Raw genomic sequence first — 20697 nt, forward strand, 5'->3', positions numbered from 1 at the left:
GAAATGATCAATGGCTTTTGGCTTCAGTTTGAATTATGATCATGCTCTCGTGTGCTAAAATAATGTGGCCAATGGTCACAATGAAAGAAGGTTATGATGATGATAACTTACAATTAAAAAAATAGCCAAGACTCATACAGGTGTGTATTAATGCCAGCCATTATGCTTGCCTTGTCTCTCAAAGCATATGAAGAAATAAATAAAATAAAACCAAGTAGATTAAAATAGTGAAGAGCAGTGGACCAGAAAATTATGTAGAATCACTTGTACACGGTATTAAAGACAAGAACGAGTTGAAAAAGGGAGGCCTTAAATTTTCAGCCTGATTTTTTAATCATTCTTGTCTCTAAATGCTTCTCCACTTTTTGCTTTACTGTGTCATACCTAAGGTCATGGTCAGAATTTTCATAAGAACAGGATCTGGTCTTAGATTCATTTTTCTGTCCTCTTACTCTTTTTTACTGTTCTGAAGCCTTTACCACCCATTCTCCACAATTTTGACATTTCTGGCTTCTATCTGTAATTCCCCTGGAATTATTCCTATACTTAGTAATAACATTCACACCACCAAATCTTATGGCTCCTGTCTTTCTAGCCACCATTTTTCATTCCCTCTCATGCTACATGATACAATGATACAAATCTTCCTTCATTTTTCTATTAATAAAAATAATCATCATAGTGCTAACTTTGGGGGCAATCTGCTTGTGGCGCCTTCCATTTTATTGGAAACTTTTCTATCCTCTAGCAAACTATCACTCTTTAAAATAATACAAAAAAATTCTAGAGGCATTGCTGTGCTGTGATTGGGTAGATCTTGATTAAGGCCAAACTCTGAATGCAGGGCGGGTTCCATGGGGTTTCTGTCTCAGCACAGCTTCCTTATTGCTCCCTCAAAGGGAGACTCTTTTAACAAGACTCTGGAAACTGCAGCTTATTCCAAATTATACTCTTGGTACATACTGGAAAATAGGTGGGAAAAAAGGTCGTCCTGAGAAATGTTAGGTGAATATTGTAAGGAATCTCTGAAAAAATAGGACAGTCTCTAAAAACTGGGGCAATTATGCAATAATTAGTAAAATAATCCTGAAATAACAGCAAATTACAGGAGTGCCAACCTTCAGTAGGACGTTGATTAGGCCTGGCCCCAGCCAAGCTATTTTCATGTTTCAGATATGCAACTTTAACAAGGTTGAACAGAAACAAAGGATTTGCAGTTACTCCAGTACCCTGAAGGAATGCCGCAAAGGAAACAATGTTTACAGGTGTTTCGAGCCATGAGCCCATGATAGTTAGTACATTAACAAGTTCCCTTTAGTAAATGAATACATCTTCTTCATTTTTGGAGAAAGATTGAACTGTTACTTCATCGAGATCATCTATTTCTCTATTTTAGTAAGTGGCAATATTAACATGAAGGAAAGGATATGCCTATTAGGTTGGAACCTTACGACATCAGATAACAAATTGAGCAGTTTGTATTTCACTTAAATTAATTAAATCAATACACTTCAGTTGAGCCTCTGCTGTGTCTAGGCATTTAGTAGGTACTAGGGCAAATAAAGACACATACTGCATACCTTGTACCTTTAAGTGACATAGACATTCTCTGAGAAGAAAAAACATGAAAAGCTGTACAACTACCAAAGGGGTCGTATGCGGTTAATGAGGAGAGTGTCTACCAGTGCTGGAAGTAGAAGACTGAGGCCCAGCAGTGGCTACTCAGCATTGTGTAAACTCAGAAGAACATTGCCTCCTTGGTTGACTGAATTAAATCTTCTATTGTTCCATTTGCATTCTTTCCTGGTTCCTTCATTCACTTTACAAACCATCTGCTGGTATGTGTTACAGCAGCTAAGTGCTTTGCTCATGATCCTACAACTAATAAGTGAATTAGTAGTCACTCCTTTGTGTGTTTCTACACAGTTATCCTAAAAGAATGACAAATATATTTAAAAAAATCAAGCTTTGTTAATTAAAAACAATTCTATCTATGGTTTAGAAAAATCTTGATTATCAGCTTCAGACTACATACAATTAGAAAGTTATGGGTGAAGAATACATTTTCTGAGGACAAAGACTTTGCTATCTGGATACTGGCTTAGAACATTTGGCCCTGATGTGTTCGTATTGTACCAAGACAATTAAGTCTGTTTAATTTCTTTGGTGGCAAAAGGTGCAAAATTTTTATGTTTACTTTTTTTTTTTCAAGAAAGGCATTTCACCTGTAGGTGTTTCATTTCCTGTGATTCTCTTCTGTATTGTTCATCTATATTACCTCATCTATATTACCATGGCAGTAAAATTAAAGCAAGGCTCAGACAGATAATTTTTTGTGCTCATTGATACAAGCCAAACAGTTGAAAATTCCAGAGTTCGTATTTCCTCGGGGGATTGTAGACTTCACTGCCTCTTGCCCTGACTCTGTGGATGACTTTTTCTCCACCAAAGACCCCTACTGCAGCCAGGCTGGAGAGGGTCTGCATGGTCCTGGTCTCCCATCTTACGACACACATATTATGCTGACACACATATTATGCTACCCTGAAAAAGCGGACAGCTATTGCTCAAACTCTGGTCTAGGTATGAGTCCCTGCAGGGAGTCTGTGCAGAGGAACACTGATCTACATGATGCCAGAAAGATTTGGCTTCTAATCTAGGCTCCCCTTTTTCTTCCATTGGTGATTTGGGCAAACTGTTTAATTTCTCTGAGAACCTGTGCCCTCATCTGTGAAATATTAGGAACAAAGCCAGCTCAGAGACTTTGTGTGGTTGTTTTGAGACAGAGATGATGCATTTGAGAGATTGCTTTGGAAGTCTTAACTATTATGCAGAGGGAGGTATTCTTATTATTATCACTCAGCAATATAAAGCATCTACGTGGATTCATTAACTTTGGTACTAATGGTATCTTGAGGCATTAATACAAGTGATTTTTCTCCTTTGTCTCTCCCCCAAGCACCTTTCTAATGTGAAGTGCTTTAGACGTTAGAAAATGTGGCTTAATGAAACCGAGGGACGGGGGCAGCCCTAATGAAGAATTTAATACTGGCTGATTGATTTAGTGACAGAGGGAAATTGTTGGCTCTTGTGTTGCTTAATTTGATGCCAAGATGCCAGTTTTTCCTTGTCATGCAGGAAAGGTTGGGAAGCAAAAGGATTTGACCTCTTTGTGATGGACGGTGACCTTTATGCTGATTGTGAGCTGTAGTAGAAGAGAAGAGGCCAGAATTCTGCCCAGGCCAGGTAGTCACTAAAAAAGTGCATGGCCAGAGGCAAGAGAAGAAGCCTCCCTGATTTCGTTCTGTACTTTTTGAAACTATGTTTAGAATTCATTTTCCACTATTAACTTTTCTTGTAAAAATGATGATGGGGCTCCAGCAGGCTGCAGGCAGGGTGCTGCCCTCTCAGTGCTGCAGGCCCAGGCTCCCATCCTCCCTCTGGCTGAGGAAGGCATAAAATGGTGCTGCCATGGCACTTTGATGACCTTTTTAGCTCACTGAGAAGTCCTAATAATTTGCTGGTTTGTTATTGATATTCACAGCTTTCTTTGAATATACAGGGGAAAGTATAGCAATGATGGAACCCATGCAATTTGGGTGTAAACTCCGGACATGAACTTGTGGCATATTTCAGGATAGTGACCTCTACATTGTGCTGGAAATTAGATCAATCAAAATAATTTTTAAAAGGAGAATGGTGGTAGGAGTCCAGCATAGAGAAAACTTATAGATGCTGCCTTTCTTTGAAAGGAATTTTGCAGACTCTGTTGAGATCCTGTAGAATCACGTTTTGCTTAGGAACAGCCTGCTGAGCTGCTAATGGCGATAAGGTGACATGTTTGACAACAGAGGACTGGAGTTAAGTCAACAGCGGTTTTGACTTGTCCATTGAATGCAGTTAGCTGGAGTGTTCTCATGTTCTTTTTTAAAATTTATAAATTAATATGATTTGTATAAAGGTCATTTAATTTTCTTCTTGGAGCAAGATATTAAATTCAAAAAAATTGGTTAGACTTACTCTTGGAAACTTTGCAAAACTGCTTTCCTATTGCTGATTGTGAGACTCGCCTTACGTTATTTTCATTGGAAGAATGATGAATATCTACATTTTTCTTTTGATTTTGACACAGTTTAGGATAACCACATTTCACGTGTGTTACTTAAGACAAATTGCCTCATCTTTTCAGTTCTTCCTGGTGCCCTCATTGATTTTCACTACATACAAGTGCATCATTTTTTCAAAGGCAATTTCAGATTGAAATTTTATTTCCTAGTATTTTGGTGTTACTGGTACTTGGTCTTCTCATGGGTAACATAAGGATGATCAGCTTCACAATGGGGGAGCGTTCTAAGTTAGACTTTTCTACTTTTTAGTTTTCTTTACCAGGATATTGTGAATTTCAGAAATGATTTGGGGGGTTGGAGAGGTCTAAATTTTAACCAGAAATACAGTCTTCCTGCTCCAGCTTTCCAATCTTTTGTTTCACAACAGTGTTTCAGGCCATTATGTTTAAAACAGAGATAGGCCGGCCATAAAGTGACAGATAAAGGTATTTGACCATGCACATTTCACAGATGTGGTAACAAATACATAATAGAGCCTTAGCAAAAGTTGCAATTAGCTTATATATTCAGGAAGTATTTTTTTTTTTTTTTTTTTTTGCAGTTTTTGGCTGGGGCTGGTTTTGAACCCAGCACCTCTGGTATATGGGGCCAGCACCCTACTCCTTGAGCCACAGGCACCACCCCATTCAGAAAGTACTTTTGGATGCCACATCCTAGGCCTCTTTATCCTTGTGTTTTATAAGACTAATAGGGTACCCTAAAGATCATCATTAACTTTTGAACTAAGACATTCTTTGGTCTCATGATGTCCTGCTTACTACCTGGTGTCTGTGGCATCTATTCTAACAAAAGTTATGCTATATATTTATTTCAACCAACCTTTACTGACTATTTGCTGCATACCTAGGATTGTGCAAATGCTTTCCCCTGAATCATCTCTTTGACTCTGCTATGTTCACCCTCCCTCCAACCAGTGATAGTTACTCCTTTTTTTTTCAGATAAAGGAACTGATCCTCAGAATTATATATCACTGACACATCCAGGACTGCAAAGCTAATGAGGGTCAGGGCAGAGATTCTATCCTGAAGTCTTCTGACACCAGACCTGTTTTGTTGTTGTTGCTTAATATAAGGGTATATACAATTAGGTTACATTGTTTGCGTTTGCAAGGTAAAGTCTGAGTTGTAGTTGAGTCCTCCACCCAGGAGGCGAGCTACACATCCGTGCATTGTATCTGTTAAACCATCTCCCTTAATGCTAGGATTCTAAAACGGTTCTGTTTCCAACTCCTCCTTTACAGATGAGGAAATGACACCCTGAGATGGCGACAAATTGCCTAAAGTTCCAACATTAAGCATTCTTCCCTTTCTGAACTGCGGTGCTCTCTCCATTCATCCGGAATGTTTTTAGGAGTAAAACGGAACTATGTCCTCATCCACACTCTGTTTTATACGGCCTCCCAGTGAGCCCATCACTTCCAATAAACGGGGATAATTTGTACCCCCACTTGCAATGCACCACTTTTCTGAGCTCTAGATCTTTTTTTTAGCTTTTCCTGAACATCTACCCCTGAATGTCTAGGGAGAACACATACTTGAAATGTGGTGGTACAAAAATTGAAATTGTTAACATCTTCAATACATTTGCAGACTCCTAAAATGCTGGGATGTCTAAGGACTCCCTCTTTAGAATAACTACCTAATATTTCTGTCAGCTAGATTGCATTACCTCCTTTACTTTTGAGCTTAAGGTCTGTGTGCCGTTGATTTTAGAATTTTCAGCTTTGAGTTCTCTCCTGAGCTTAGGATTTGTTTGTCCCCATGTTTCCTTGATAATTTGTTCTGGGTACACGACACATTTGTCAGCTGAAAAGGTTCTGTTCAAAACTATTCCTAGCCTCTCTAACAGTATCCTTTAGTTGCATTATTGCTGTTGATTAAAGGTTTTACTGTTTATTCCGGCTGTGAAACTAGAATCTGTGTGTCATGCTTTACTCTACCCTAACTTTAGCCCCTGCATTGTCAAATTTTAACCAGTTTAACTCTCATATACCTCTCAAATTTGCTTTTTTATTTGTGTTTGTACTGCTCCTGTCTTTACTGAGACAGAGGCTCAGTCTGTAACCAATGTCTTTGCACTCTAATGGATTCCCCTTTTACAGGAATGTAAAGAGCATTATTTGGGCTTCTAGAATGTGCCAGGCACTGCCAAGGCAAACTAGGAAAACAAAAACCCAATTCCTAAATACCAATGGCTTTATTAGAATAGGTAAATTTCCATGACTTCCCCCTTTTGTTTACATTTCTCTCTGTTTTTTCATTTTTCCCACTTTCCCTCTGTCTTTTATCCTTATGATACAAACTCAATCCAAGTAATTTGTTGTAACTTTTATCCATATCACGTACGGTGTTCTTGTTTATGGATGAGACTCCTTCAAATACCTTACTCAGTTCTTTGAAATGTGAAAATATGAAGTGCCAGTATTACAGAGGGCACTGGAGAGTTATTTAAAAGTGTGATGCCCAGTTTTGGATAATTGAATGAGATTTTCGAACATCATAGGAAAGCCTGGAGGTAGATTAGATGATTATGAAATATAAACAAACTGTAGTATTTTCAAAAGCGTTGTTTGGATAGAATACTAATGTGTCCCTGGAGCACATGTTAAGTGCTCTTCTTAAAAGAAGGTCTGTGAACCAGATCATTTCCTTAAGTTTCCTGAGGGATTTTAAAGGGAATTTTGAGCATGCTAAAAATCTTTGTATAGTTTTTATACAACTTGTCAGATTTAATTCAGTGCTTTCTTGTTGCTGGTAGGTACACGCTGGTGGATATTTTGCGTGCCATCTTGCTTTCTTTAGAAGCTATGATTGAAGATCCGGAGCTCCAAGTGAATGGGTTTGTTTTGATCATAGACTGGAGTAACTTCACCTTCAAGCAAGCCTCAAAACTGACCCCCAGCATGCTGAGGTTAGCCATTGAAGGCCTGCAGGTAAGGATATACAAAGTACTGGTTTCTTGGTCTCCCCTGCACGGCTTTTCTTATCTCATGTGTTAGAATAACAAACTGTCTTACTTAATATGATCACAACAAAAACGTTTTTATAGTTTTTGAGCACAAACATGAACACGTGAACTGCAGACGAGCTTGCATAAGAAAAGGTGAAAACGTGAAGGTTGTTGCCTTTTAATAGAGGAGAGTTTTTGAGACTGAGCACGACGCTCATGATGTCAAAATATGAATACAGGTGAAGAATGAAGATTTTTAATCTTGAAAATCAGAAGGAGCAACATTTTTGGACTTTTTAATGATTAGTTCTTAAGGCTTGTTTTTTCCTTTTCTTTCTTTTTCTCTCTGGATTCAATAACGTGCTAAATATCAGCTTTAATATTCCATTGCACCTGGTGAGTTTGGGTTGTGACCTGCATTATTTCATGTTCCTGTTGGAAAGGCAGTCACAATACTATTTGGTGTCTAAGATGCAAAGTCATTGTTTTGAATTACTTTTGACTTTAGACTTAATTGGTTTTTTGTTTGGTTTGGGTTGGGTTGGAAGGGCTGTCACATAGAATTTATTTCGGAATAGTGTATCTGCTAGTGTGTGATATTACCTGGTTGGGAATTAGGAGATGGAAATGAATTACTTTTCAGGAGCGTGTCATAAACCTGCTGTTGCCAATTTCGTTTGACTTCTAGGATGTCTTTCTCTTTCTCTGTACTCTGCTTTATGCTACTTTGTGTATAAGATTTATGGAATTGATTATAAACTTCTAAAAAGATTTACAAGTTAACTCTTGAGTGATGTTATTCAGGAGTTATTCTTTGTATTTTCGAAATGTATTTTAGATGCTAGCTAGTAGTTAACATATCACATTTTTTACCACTGAAAATATAACTTGTCTTAGAATACTGAATTACATTTTTACATTCGTTAGGTCAGATTGTTAGATTTTTTTTCTTATGTTGAATGAGCCAAAATTATCCACATTGCTACTGTGTAGGAACTTATGACTGTGTAGGAACTTATGACTACGCTGATAACTGCTGACCCCTAAAAATGGGCTATTTCTCCAGGTGGCAAGATATCTTAAACAAATTGAATTCACAGTTTGATTTCTGCCTCTAAACTGAATGAGACACACTGCAGGGTTTCCTGACTTGCTCCTGATGAGTCAGTCTTGCTTCTATCTTATCTTACACAACACTTGTTTTTTACTCCACAAAGATAGTTAATACGGGTTAGGAGAGGACACAGGTGAATGTGTGTTTGGAAATTCATCATTCAGAATCAGTTCTAATTCTGCCTTATTGCCAGCAAATGTAGAAAGCAGGGTTTTTCAGCCTTTTTAAAAAAAATCTCTTGACACCCTTGAACCTGTAGTTAAAATTCTGTGGCACACCTAAACTATGTTGATAAAAAAAAAAAAAAAAGTACAGAAAATCAGCTAATATCAATGTTAAAAGAAAACCTTCAGTTCTGGTACTTAAGTTATAATCTTTGATACAGAATGAATTTAGCCCCTAAATCAAATAAAAAGCTAAAGCAATAAAAAAGTAAAAGAAAGAATATAGTTACTCTGCTTTGGACTTGTTTTGAAAATAATTTAATCAATGATCTTTGAATACTTTTCACAACACATCTAGGATACTGCCATGACACAGCAGTGTGCTCTGGCACCCTGGCTGAAAATCACTGGTATGAAGTGTTCTTCAGCCTGGGAAGGAAACTGTTTGCTAATGACTAGGTTACTTAGCACAGAATGGTAACCTAGTCTTTCACAATTGTCATTTGCTTTTAACTTGAGTCTTCTCCTTGCACGAGGGGTAAGCTAAGCCCTGAACTGCATGAAGGACTAGAGAATTCATATTAGTCCCAATAAATTAAAACAACAAAACACTGCAAGGCTAGGTCAGAATCTTGCTATTTTCTAACTTATATACTTTACGGAGTTGTTTAATAATAATGTGATAAGTCATCGTAGGAGACCAAACTGACAACCTAGAGATGTTTGGGAGCCATGGGCACTGTCAGGACTTCTTTAAGTGCAAGGTGTGAGCTTGGTAAGAGTGATAGTCAGATTAGACCTCCATGCTGTGTCTAGAGAGGGGAATGACGCCTGCCCCCTGCAGGGACCAGCTCTCTATGCCCCACAAATGCCTTAGTTCCCTTCTCCTTTTTACAGACTCAGTAAGTAGGTAGGGTTCATTCCTCCTGATGCCCAGTCAAGAAGCTACTTCCCAGGAATACGTTTGACATATTACAAACATTTACACTCAGTTTTTCTCTAGTTCAAATGAACTTTCAGTGGTGTGCAGATGTATTTGTGTCTGTGCCTACATCTTTGTCTGTAGACAGAGGGTGCCACAAAATGCACACACACTTTACGCAATGTTCCTATGGATTACTTTTCAAAATTGAACTGAAAGTACTGTTACTGGTCAAGTGTACCTAGACTTTCAAGTGTACCTGAAATTCATTCACTTTTGAGAAATGATCAATTTTATTTCCAGCAAGATCTCTTATAATGTATATACCTTCCCCTCCCCCGTATGTATCTACAGGCCATTATTTCTAAATAGGAATATAGGATTGCTAAAAGATGTTCCATTGTGACATGCATGATTTCATATTCAGCTTCATATTGAAGTAATGTTTTCTGACTTTTTAAATGAAGCCTCTGTTTTGCTTTGCATTAACTATGTGAGAAGTATCATTGTATGTTGCTGTATGTTTCATTCAGAAGGTGAATGAACATTTTTTCAAGATTAGCATAAGACTGGAGAAGGTTTGAAGTAAAGATACACACACAACTTTAGGTTGCTAGACACAGTCACCTCCATCACCAAGACCAGCAGCACCACAATAATAAATCCGTTCCAGTTAATCCAGCTGGATAAATGAAGACATGAGAATAATTTTAATAACTCAGTGATACCTTAAACCATAATCCTTCTATAATGTTACTTTTATTTAGGCAAACATAAAAAATATTCTAGGGATTTGAACCAAAAATCAGAAAAGTGGGCAGTAGGTCCAAAGGAAGAGAGGGAATTATGATGTGCATTACGAAGGGTATGAAACTGGGAATTCAAGACGTTCTTTTTTTTTTTTTATTGTTTGGGATTAACTGAGGGTACAAAGAATCAGGTTGGACTAATAGCATTTGTTAGGTAAAATCCTTCTTATACTTGTGTCCCGTCCCCAGGAGGTGTGCTGGACCATGACCCTCATCCCTCTCCCTCCTCCCCTCTTCCAGCTCCCTCATGCCCCCACTCCCCCATTGTATTAGATCATCTACTGCCTCACCGAAGAGGTTTTATCTCCCTTTCTCACGAGTTGGCTGTGTAACCAGTGTTTTCACATCACCAAACTCACTTTTCCTTAAGCAAAAGGGTATTTTGAGTGACCTGGCTAGAGATACCTTCTCACCAGTTGGCTGTGTAACCAGTGTTTTCACATCACCAAACTCACTTTTCCTTAAGCAAAAGGGTATTTTGAGTGACATGGCTAGAGATAGCATCTGATGCATTGTATAAAGATACGTGGACCGTTACTCTAGTCCTTATGGAATCACAGTACAAGGTCAACTGGGAAATGATGTGGAAGAGTGGAATTAGAACACGCTATAAAGGCAGATAGACCTGGATTTGGATGGCAACACGGCCACACATCAAATATTTGGGAAGAATGCTAAACTTGTTTGAATTGCCGTCTACTCATTCGTGCCAATTTTAAAGTGTAATTATGTTAGAAATCATACATCTTGTACCTAGCAAGTAATTCAATGACTAAAGTCATTGATGTGGATTGGCTCTTTTTTCAGGTGGCACATTTTGGGGATGTGTGCCACTTCTCTCATAACTCAGTGAGTATATCAACTGTGATAAGTTAAAGTCGACTGACTTTGGGAATCTTAATGATACCATATTTTTCTTTTGGTGCTCGTTTGTAGATAAACTGACTGCGTTATGTTTTTCCCCTGGTACTTCTCTGTAGTTAAATACCACCTGGATTTTGTTGCCTTGGGCACCAAATAAAATATATTTTCCTGTTGGAAAAAGAAAATCAAAGAAAAAAATGAGATTGTTTCGCCTGGTGAAATTTAATCTTTGTTTCTTTTGGTGGAAGCTCCAGGCATGCTGGAAAGGTGATGTTTTGAGAGATATCCTTGGCTTTGAGGGTTGACTAAGAGTTTGCTAAGTGGACAAGAACACTAAAGGAGTGTTGGTCAAGGGAATGTTGGAAAAGTACATGGAACAAATACATAGCGACAGCGTATTGAGAATCCATGATGGATCTGTTTGGACATGGCTAGAATGAGAACGAGGGTTAAAACCAGTGGTGAGCCTGGAGAGGTGGCTGAAACTTGGCTTTATGGGACAAAACATCGTATGCTAGTGTGCTTTGGTAGACACAGGGAGATTTAAGAAAAGAAAATACCCTAATCACTTTCCTGTTCTAGAAACATCTTTGGGGTAGAAGAATAGACTTTGATTAAAAGGAGGAGAAGTTATATGTAGAGAACCTCCAAACTACCCTTGAGGTAATTATAATACTCTCATTTTATAGGACAGGAGATGAAACTTCAGGGATTTTAAAAGACACTTAACTGTATTTCCTTTGCTGGCTCAACACTTGAGACTAGGATGTCTGACTTGAAAGCCCAAGGCCTTTTCTGAATTTTGTTTCTATTGTTTCTGGGTCTGTCCCTAACAAAAAGTTGGTAGGCTCAGGTTAAAGCTACTGTCTTCCTCCCCAATTCCTGCCATTTTAAAATACCCATGTGACATTTGTTTATTAGGATAGACATTGTAATTCTAACTAAAGAAGTCACAAATGGTTGGCTCCTGGCTTTATGGTTTTTTGACACCAAGTAGCAGCCTGTTTTCTTTTTCTGAGTGAGCTGAATTTTCAAGCGCCCACCAGCCTCCCAGTCCTCTGTCACAGAGCATGCAAGCCAAGGAGAAGCCTCTTTGCTAATAACCAAAGAGGATTTTATCACCACAACCGCAAGATGAGCCACTGATAGTGCTGTTGCAAGGCAAGTCTGTATGCTTTCTGTGTGCAGAATCTCCAAATGTTTTCAAATATGAAAGACATGGACCATTTTCACCAACATAATGTGGTTCTGTGATGGGTAAGAGGCAACATCAGGTAGTTTCTTTCTGGAAGAAACCTATTCAGGTTTTATTTAATAAAATAATGGGGGAGAAAGAGAGAATTGCTTTGCTACTCACGAGAAGTTAATTGATTAGGGCAGTCAGAGAAACAGAAAGTTTCTTAGAAAATCAATGCACGATTAAGTAAATGTGACTGGCAGACTAAGACATCTGCCTGGGAAACCAATTAAAATGGGAAATGTTTGGAAATACCTGGAACGGTGTGGACTCTGAATTTACAGTGAAATGATGCGCTTCGAACGTATGCTTTTTATTGCTGTTGCTCTATTTTTTCTTGTAAAATATCCCTGACAGTCTTTACTAGGGAAAAACCTCAAACTTTTTTAATGAATCCCCAATCTCCCAATCTGTAAAATTCCTACCCCCTTACCCAAAGCCCACCCGTTGTTGGGTGCATGTGGCTATCTTTATTTGTCCTTCCCCCTTGTGCCGTCCTGCGTGTATCTCTGCTTTTACTTTCACAGTTTCACAGGAATCCCCCAACTTCAGCTGCCAAAAAAGTTCACAACAGAGTCAAGGGACGACTTTCTGGCAAGGGGTTTGGCTGTGGCACGAGAATGAATAGCTCTTTGAATTGCTACGCAGGACTCAGATGGAGGGCCATTGCAAAATGCTTAAATAGTGCCAGATATTGTAAGAGCCCTTAATGAGTAGGACTTGTGACAGAATAAAGAATATGTAATCAATTCACTGGCCCTTTCATCTGACTCAAGGGCCCAGCGTTACCAGCAGCCTCCGTGCTGCCCCCTCCGCGGGCTCTGGCCATTCATGTGGAAGGGGAGAAGTGCCGCTGCTACAGATTCTGGCTCTGGCTGTTTGGAAGCTGAGTCCTACCTAGGAAATCTTGCCAACACAGAGGACAAGCTAATGGCGTGGCGCATCACTGTCCAAGGCCGGCGGGTGAAGGGCTGCATTCGCTTCCGTCCTGCACATCCTACCTGTAATTTCTAGCAGCTTTGAAACTGTACATATGTGAGTGTGTGTGTGTGAGAGAGAGGATGACGTGAGAGTATAAAAAAGCACTCAGTGAAATATTGAGTGAATGAGGGCTTCCTAATAAAACAAAAGCAGGGTGATTTACAACCGTGTTCTTTGTAACGGTGGTTGAGCTATTAGTTTTCAGGTTTAGAACATTGAGGACAATAGCAGAAGCCTCTTGCTTACGAGCTCCGTTTTCAAGTGAAGGTGGCCTCAGAATGCGTGGGTGGCCGGGGGTTGAAACAATGCTTAGCTTTCTGAAGATGAACGCACCAACTCCGGAATTGTGTCCATTCAACAGCCTGGAGGGAGGAGCATGTATTGCCACAGTTTGTACACCCAGGCAGAACCACACTGAGAAACAGTGACAAGCGCAGTGTGTTAAAAAAGTGACGTTTTTTCCTATCACATGCTTAACTGTTTGAGCTAAGTGTGCTTCCTTTCAGTTGTTATTTAACCTAAAACAAAATGAGTGAAAACACTAAAGTTGCTTTAGTTCATGGTGTGAGGATGTGGTCTGGCCCAGGAGTAGGGCGTTGTATGTCTTTCTCAAAAGCCAACAACAGACATGTGAAAGCTACATGAAATATTCACTCCAGCACACAGGCTGGAGGTTGTATAATGTTTATAATGGTATAGAAGAATTCTGGACACATAGACATTCACCATGTTTCTTTTTCTCTTTTTTTAATATATATACCTCATCTCGTTTACTTAATTATTGTCTTAAGACATTTATACTCCATACTAATAGATCTGACATGTACCCTTGCATCATGCACCATAGATGTGATCCCACCATCCACCCTCCCTCCATCTCACCTCCCTCCCTCCCTTCCCCCCTCCTTCCTCCTTCATCTTGGGTCATAGTTGTGATGTATTCTTCATATGAAAGTGTGAGCAATTCTAAATTGGTTTCATAATAGTACTGAGTACATTGGATATTTTTTCTTCCATTCTTTTTTTTTTTTTTTTTTTTTTTTTTTGCAGTTTTTGGCCAGGGCTGGGTTTGAACCCTACACCTCCAGCATATGGGGCCAGCGCCTTACTCCTTTGAGCCACAAGTGCTGCCCCTATTCTTGAGAGACTTTACTAAATAGGATATGTTCCAGCTTCATCCATGTAAACTAAAAGAGGTAAAGTGTCCATATTTTTAAGGCTGCATAATATTCCATGGTGTACATATACCACAATTTATTAATCCATTTATGGGTCGATGGCACTTGGGCTTCTTCCATGACTTGGCTATTGTGAATTGAGCTGCAATGAACAATCTGGTGCAAATATCTTTGTTATAAAGTGATTTGTGGTCTTTTGGATATACCAAATAGAAGAATTTGGTCTACTTTTAGATCACTGAGTCCAAAAGGGATATATTAGTTTACATTCCCACCAGTAGTGCAGAAGTGTTCCCTTTTCTCCACATCCACACCAACATCTGTAGTTTTATGATTTTGTGATGTGAGCCACTCTTACTGGAGTTAGATGATATTTCCAAGTGGTTTTGATTTGCATTGCTCTGATGATGAAAGGTTATGAGCCTTTTGTGTCAGTAGGCCATGCGCCTATCTTCTTCAGAGAAGCTTCTGTTCAAGTCTCTTGTCCACAGTAAAATGGGATCACTTGTTCTTTTCTTATTAATAAGTTTGAGTTCTCTGTGGATTCTGGTTATCAAACCTTTGTCAGAAGCATGACCAGCAAATATCTTCTCCCATTCCGGAGGCTGTCTGCTTGCTTTACTTACTGTGTTCTTGGCTGTGCAAAAACTTTTTAGTTTGATCAGACCCCAGTAATGTATTTATGGTGTTACTTCAATTGCCCTGGGGGTCCTCCTCATAAAGTATTCTCCCAGGCCAATTTATTCAAGTGTTTCTCTTGCCCTCTCTCCAAGAATCTTTATAGTTTCATGTCTTAAGTTTCAATCTTTTATCCAGTGAGAGTCAATTTTTCTTAATGATGAAAGATGTGGGTCCAGTTTCAGTCTTCTACAAGTCACCAGCCAATTCTCTCAGCACCATTTGTTAAATAGGGAATCTTTCCTCCAATTTATATTTTTGATGGGCTTATGATCAAATGATGATAAGTGTCTGGGTTCATCTCTTGGTTCTCAATTCTGTTTCATACATCTATCTCTCCATTTTTGTGCCAATATCAGGCTGTTTTGATCACTATCAATTTATAGTATTGTTTGAAGTCTGGTATTGTGATTCTTCCTGATTTGTTTTTATTTCTGAGTAATGTCTTGGCTAGTCAAGGTTTTTTCTGGTTCCATATAAAACTAAATACTATTTTTTTCCAGGACTTTAAAGTATGATGGTGGTGGTTTGATAGGGATTGCATTAACTTTGTAAATTGCTTTGGGTAATATGGACATTTTAACAATCTTGATTCTTCCTAGCCATGAGCATGGTATGTTTTTTAATTTGTTAACATCTTCAGCTATCTCTTTTCTCAGAGTTTCATAATTCTCTTTATAGAGATCTTTCACATCCTTTGTTAGGTAAATTCCCAAATGTTTCATCTTCTTTGGCACTACTGTAAAGGGAATACAGTCCTTGACTGTTTTTTCAGCTTGACTATTATACTATATTTCTTGTGTTAAAATTACTGTTCATTTCTTTTGGTGAGCAGCTAAATCTGTTAAAAGTGTCCAGTTGTAGGAAAAAGGCATCAACTTAAGGGAAAAAAATGAGGACATGAGTGCTGTGGAGTTATTTAACATAACATGTATTTACTGAATTAAATCAATTAAAGATATTAGTAATTATCAACAAAACTCAATGCTTCTATACTCAACCATCGACAAAGTGACCTGTTACAATTTTGCTTCAAATAGCCAAGTATGTTGTAGTTGAAGTAACACAAGGGAAAGAAACAGATAACACTTTTTAGGAGGCCTGAGTCATTGTGATAATGATGAATAGATAAAAAGTTATTATCTATCAAGAAAAGAGAATAAACCATCGGAGCTTTTCTGCATTTCATTTTATTGGCTATGTTTAGACATGTTCTGAACTCCAGAATATAAAGGATGAGTGAGCCAGGTTCTCTCTTATTCTTTTCAGCAGCAGTGTAAATGCATTTTGATGTATATACTCTTTTCCCAGCCAGAGCCTCATTTTTTTTCACTGGCTTCAAATCAAAGCTGCAAAATGTGAACATCCATTGATCCTTTTGAAAAACTTCTTTAGTATCTAAATGGAACCAAGATTTCCTATGGATGTGGATAAAATTGACATGGTTATCTTTCAAATGTCAAGTCATTTCACCTTTATAAATGTTATCTCATGGGCGTTTAATTAGAAATCTTCTGAAATATCAATTTCAGGTGTTATTTTCCTTTCTTTACAATTTAAAATTCTGGTGCCATATTGCCAGGATCTTGTAGGTGAGTAATACTTGTCTCATCCGTGGATATCATTCTTGTTCTGTATTTTAAGATTGTTCTGAAAATTAAAATGCTCTTTATCCCTTATTCTGAGAAGACCTTTTTAATGGGCTTTCATATACAGTTAATACCAGTGTTTTTGTATGGACAAAAGTCAACTGCATTTTGAAAGCCCTCCATCTTTTGGAATTTTAAAATGTAGGTGAATATAGGACAGTTACTTAATTTAATGATGGCTTCTGTAAAAAATGAACCACAATGTGTCCATTGGCTCATCCATCTCTCGTGTGAAATCTAGGGGCTGTTTTTGATCCGAGAGTGGGACTACTCTTCTGATTCAGTGGCTCATATTTCTTCTACCTTGTTCCCTGCCATCTTCTCCATGTGGCTTTCAAGGTCACTTTACTTAATTCTCTCTCTCTCTTTCTTTTCCCCCATAAGGTTAAAAATAGATAGGATCGCATTTGATAGACTTTTATGGGCCAGATCTGGAAGTAGTACATGTTGCTGCTTTTTGCAGTCCACTGGCTAGAATTCAGACAGGTGGACACTCATTATGGTAATGGAGGTTGACAGATGGAATCTAACTGTGGTCTTAGGCAGAAGAACAAGTGGGCAGCTTGTACTCTCTTTCACAATGATGATTACCTAAAAATGACTTAGATGGCTCTTCAGTTAGCTCTTTAAAGGATGTTTTGCTTACATTATGTGAAGAAAGAGTTGATAATTGGAAGGTGTTCTGAGGAACTTTAATTCCTATATTGAAGTACAAAGGAACAAACACATTTTTCCTACATTCATTCTATGTACTGACTGCTATGTCTACACCTGACTAGCTTGCGAAGGCAAGGGGCCAGGCAGTTTCTACATCCTGCATTCTTGTAGCTATGTCTGCCTAACAAATATAGCACAGTTGTGATTCAAGCAATTCAAATTTCTGCACATTACTCTGACTCTCCTATGATGAATATTTCTAAACATCCTGAATTTAAAAGGAGAAAAAGGTAAATAATTCCTCTACATGTTCAAGACTATGTCCAGGACATAGTTGTATTAGTTGTATTAGTCTAGGCTCTCCAAAAATAGAACTAATAGGATGAATATATACGCACAGGCACATATACATCAAAACAGATTAATAAAAGAAGTTTATACACTTTACAAAGTTATCGAGGCTGAGAAGTCCCAGGATCTGCAGTGAGCAAGGCTTGAAACACAAGAGAGCTGATGATATAGGTCCAGTTCAAATCTAAAGCCCTGAGATCCAAAAAGCCTATAATATAGTTCTAGTCCAAGTCCAATTCAAAGTCAGGAAAAGATTGGTGTATCAGCTCAAAGACCACCACACGAAGAGAGAGAATTTTCTTTTATGTACAGTGGATTAAATAAATGCCTAGATAAATTAAATCCTTAATTAAATGAAAGCCTTAATTTTCCTCTCCATCCACACTGGGGAGGGAAATCTATTTTACTCAGTCTATCAGTTAATAATGTTTAACCAAATATCTGGGCACCCCTTGGCCTATTTAAGTTGACATATTATATTGACTATAAATATAAATATATAAAGCTATACAGATTGAGTATCCCTTATCAAAAATGCTTACAACCAAAAGTATTTCATATTTTGGACTTTTCCAGACTTTGAAATATTTGTATTATACTTACTGGTTGACCGTTCTAAATATGAAAATCCAAAGTCTGAAATGTTTTAATAAGAATTTCCTAGGAGTACCACGTCAGCCCTCAAAAGTTTTGGATTTTGGAGCATTTGGAATTTGGGGTTGGGTTTAGTATGTTCAAGCAGTAGTGATACTGTTGTTGCTTTGTCCTGAAGTTAGAAATCTTCCAAATTTGGGATTTAATTTTCATGAAATGAGAAAAAGACTTTTTTTTTTTTTTTTAAAAGAGGTGTCCTAACCTGATAAACTTTCAGAAAAGAAAATTAGCTGCTGAAATACTTTTCCCAAGGAATTCTTTTATAGATTTAGAGAATAGGGTCACTGCCAAACTTCGTAATGTGGAGTCCGTAGGATTCACCATAGTATCACAATTTATCAAGTACATATAAAATCAGTTGGCGTTTTACTTCCTTTGGCCATGTAGGCCATATAGAAGATGTAATTTTAAGTAGTGTGAAAATTAATAAATAAAAGTAAAAGTTACATTGTCATTACTTAATTTTCCTATCTTATTATCTACTACAAAGAATCTAGTTTCCTTTTGGAAGTATTCTAGGTATTCTTTATGCTATGATTTTTTTTTCTCTTTTTATTAGACTTAATATCAGAGCTGTCATCCTAGACATTTTTTTTTTTAATTTCACTTTTGTGCTATATTAGCTGTTTCTTGGATTTTGTTTCCTCAAGTCTTTGAATTTTTCTCTCTCTCTCTCTTTTTTTTTGTAGGCTCAATCTTAAGGATTTTTCTTATTTTTTTATATGAAACATATAAAGGAGGCAAAATGCAGAATATTTGCATCCTATAAAATGTATTTATACTGTTTTTACATTTGTTTGATGATTTTGTTAGATAAGAAATGTCACTTTAAAATAACTTTCCCATAGTACTTTGAAATGTTTATTTCATTGTTGTTAGGCATCTATGATTTCTAACAAGAAGTCTTATTTCAAACAACTTATTTTAACTTTGTAGATTGTTATAATTTCTCTGTAAAAGATTTTATGACCTTTTTTCATACTTGCTGTCAGACATGTAGCTGAGAGTAGATCTTTTTATGTTTCCATGAGAAACTTAATGATTTCTTCAGTTAGAAACATATTTATTATTCTTTCCTCTCAAGTTTTCTCTGGTTCCTCTTTTGATATTTCTACAGCTTAGATTTTGTATTTGTGTTCTCAATCCCCTGTGTATCATATGTTTCTGTTTCATGATGACAGGTATTTTTACTAAACCTTTTATTTTTATTTTGAGATGACTGTAGATTCATGTGCAATTGGAAAAAATAGTGCAGAAAGATTTCATATATGTCTACTCCAGTGGCAACATCTTACAAAACTATTGTACAATATCACAACCAGGACATTAATACTGCTACAGCAGAGAAGGGAGTCCCGGTTGTGGCCTCACACTTCTCTGGCACCACACTCTTGTGGGATGGAGGGCCTCATTTCAGCCTGGCGAGGGAATAACTCTAGGTTCCCCTCTGAGCCTTTGCTAGTTTGGGTGAAAACTTTTCCCTGTGATATGGGGCTAGTGTAAACCAGTTATTGCCTGACTGTTTTTATGTTGCCAGTATACTGTGGCCCCAGCTCCTGGCTGCACCAGCACCAATCTGTGACTTGTTAGGAGCTGGGCCACACAGTAGGAGGTGAGCAGCCTGGGAGGAGAAAGAAGTTCCATCTGTACTTACAGCCGCTCCCCATCACTCATGCCACAGCCTGAACTCTGCGTCCTATGAGATTAGTGGCAACATTAGCTATTGATAGGAACGTGAACCCTATCATAACCTGCACATGCGAGGAATCTGGGTTCCACGCTCCTTATGGGAATCGAATGCCTGATGATCTGGGATGCAGCTGAGGAGGTGATGCTAACTCTGGGCCTGTCTAGTGGCAAGAAAACAAGCCCAGTCTCCCACTGATTCTGCTGCTGGGTGATTATGTGATTATCTCGTTATATGTTACTTTGTAATAATAATATAAATAAAGTGCAAAATAAATGTATTGTGTTTGAATCATCCCCAAACTATAACCCCCTACCATAGTCTGTGGAAAAATTGTCTTTCATGAAATCAGTCCCTGGATTCAAAAAGGTTGGGACCACTGACAGCATGTATTTTTGGGGGGCTCTTGCTAGTGGGAGCAAGCTTTTGTTAAGAGCTTTATGTGCGTGAGTGCCTCTCGGAGTTCCTACTTTTAGGGTCTTTTGCTTTAAATCTGGGATGTATGAAGCAAAGCCAAACCCTGGGAACTTAACACTATGTCATTTTTTGAGTACCAGGGCCATCTAACATCTTCTCTTCACATTTCAGAGTCTATGTTTGTTTCAAATATAATGTTCACTTGTTTGGTTATACTTAGTTAGAGGCATGAGGAAAAGTATGAGTATCTCATTTCAG

General features: G+C 38.0%; 1 protein-coding gene across 1 annotated transcript in view; it reads left to right on the plus strand.

Moving 5' to 3' along the window:
* CLVS2 (clavesin 2) overlaps positions 1–20697 on the plus strand; it is a 66710-nt gene that overhangs the window by 6196 nt on the left and 39817 nt on the right. Inside the window, exon 3 of the mRNA XM_003781641.1 lies at positions 6886–7060. Coding sequence (XP_003781689.1) covers positions 6886–7060 — 175 coding nt within the window. The remainder of the gene's footprint in view (positions 1–6885; positions 7061–20697) is intronic.

Source organism: Otolemur garnettii, unplaced genomic scaffold (genome assembly GCF_000181295.1).
Source record: "Otolemur garnettii isolate 467f Iridium unplaced genomic scaffold, OtoGar3 scaffold00002, whole genome shotgun sequence".
Lineage (NCBI taxonomy): Eukaryota > Metazoa > Chordata > Mammalia > Primates > Galagidae > Otolemur > Otolemur garnettii.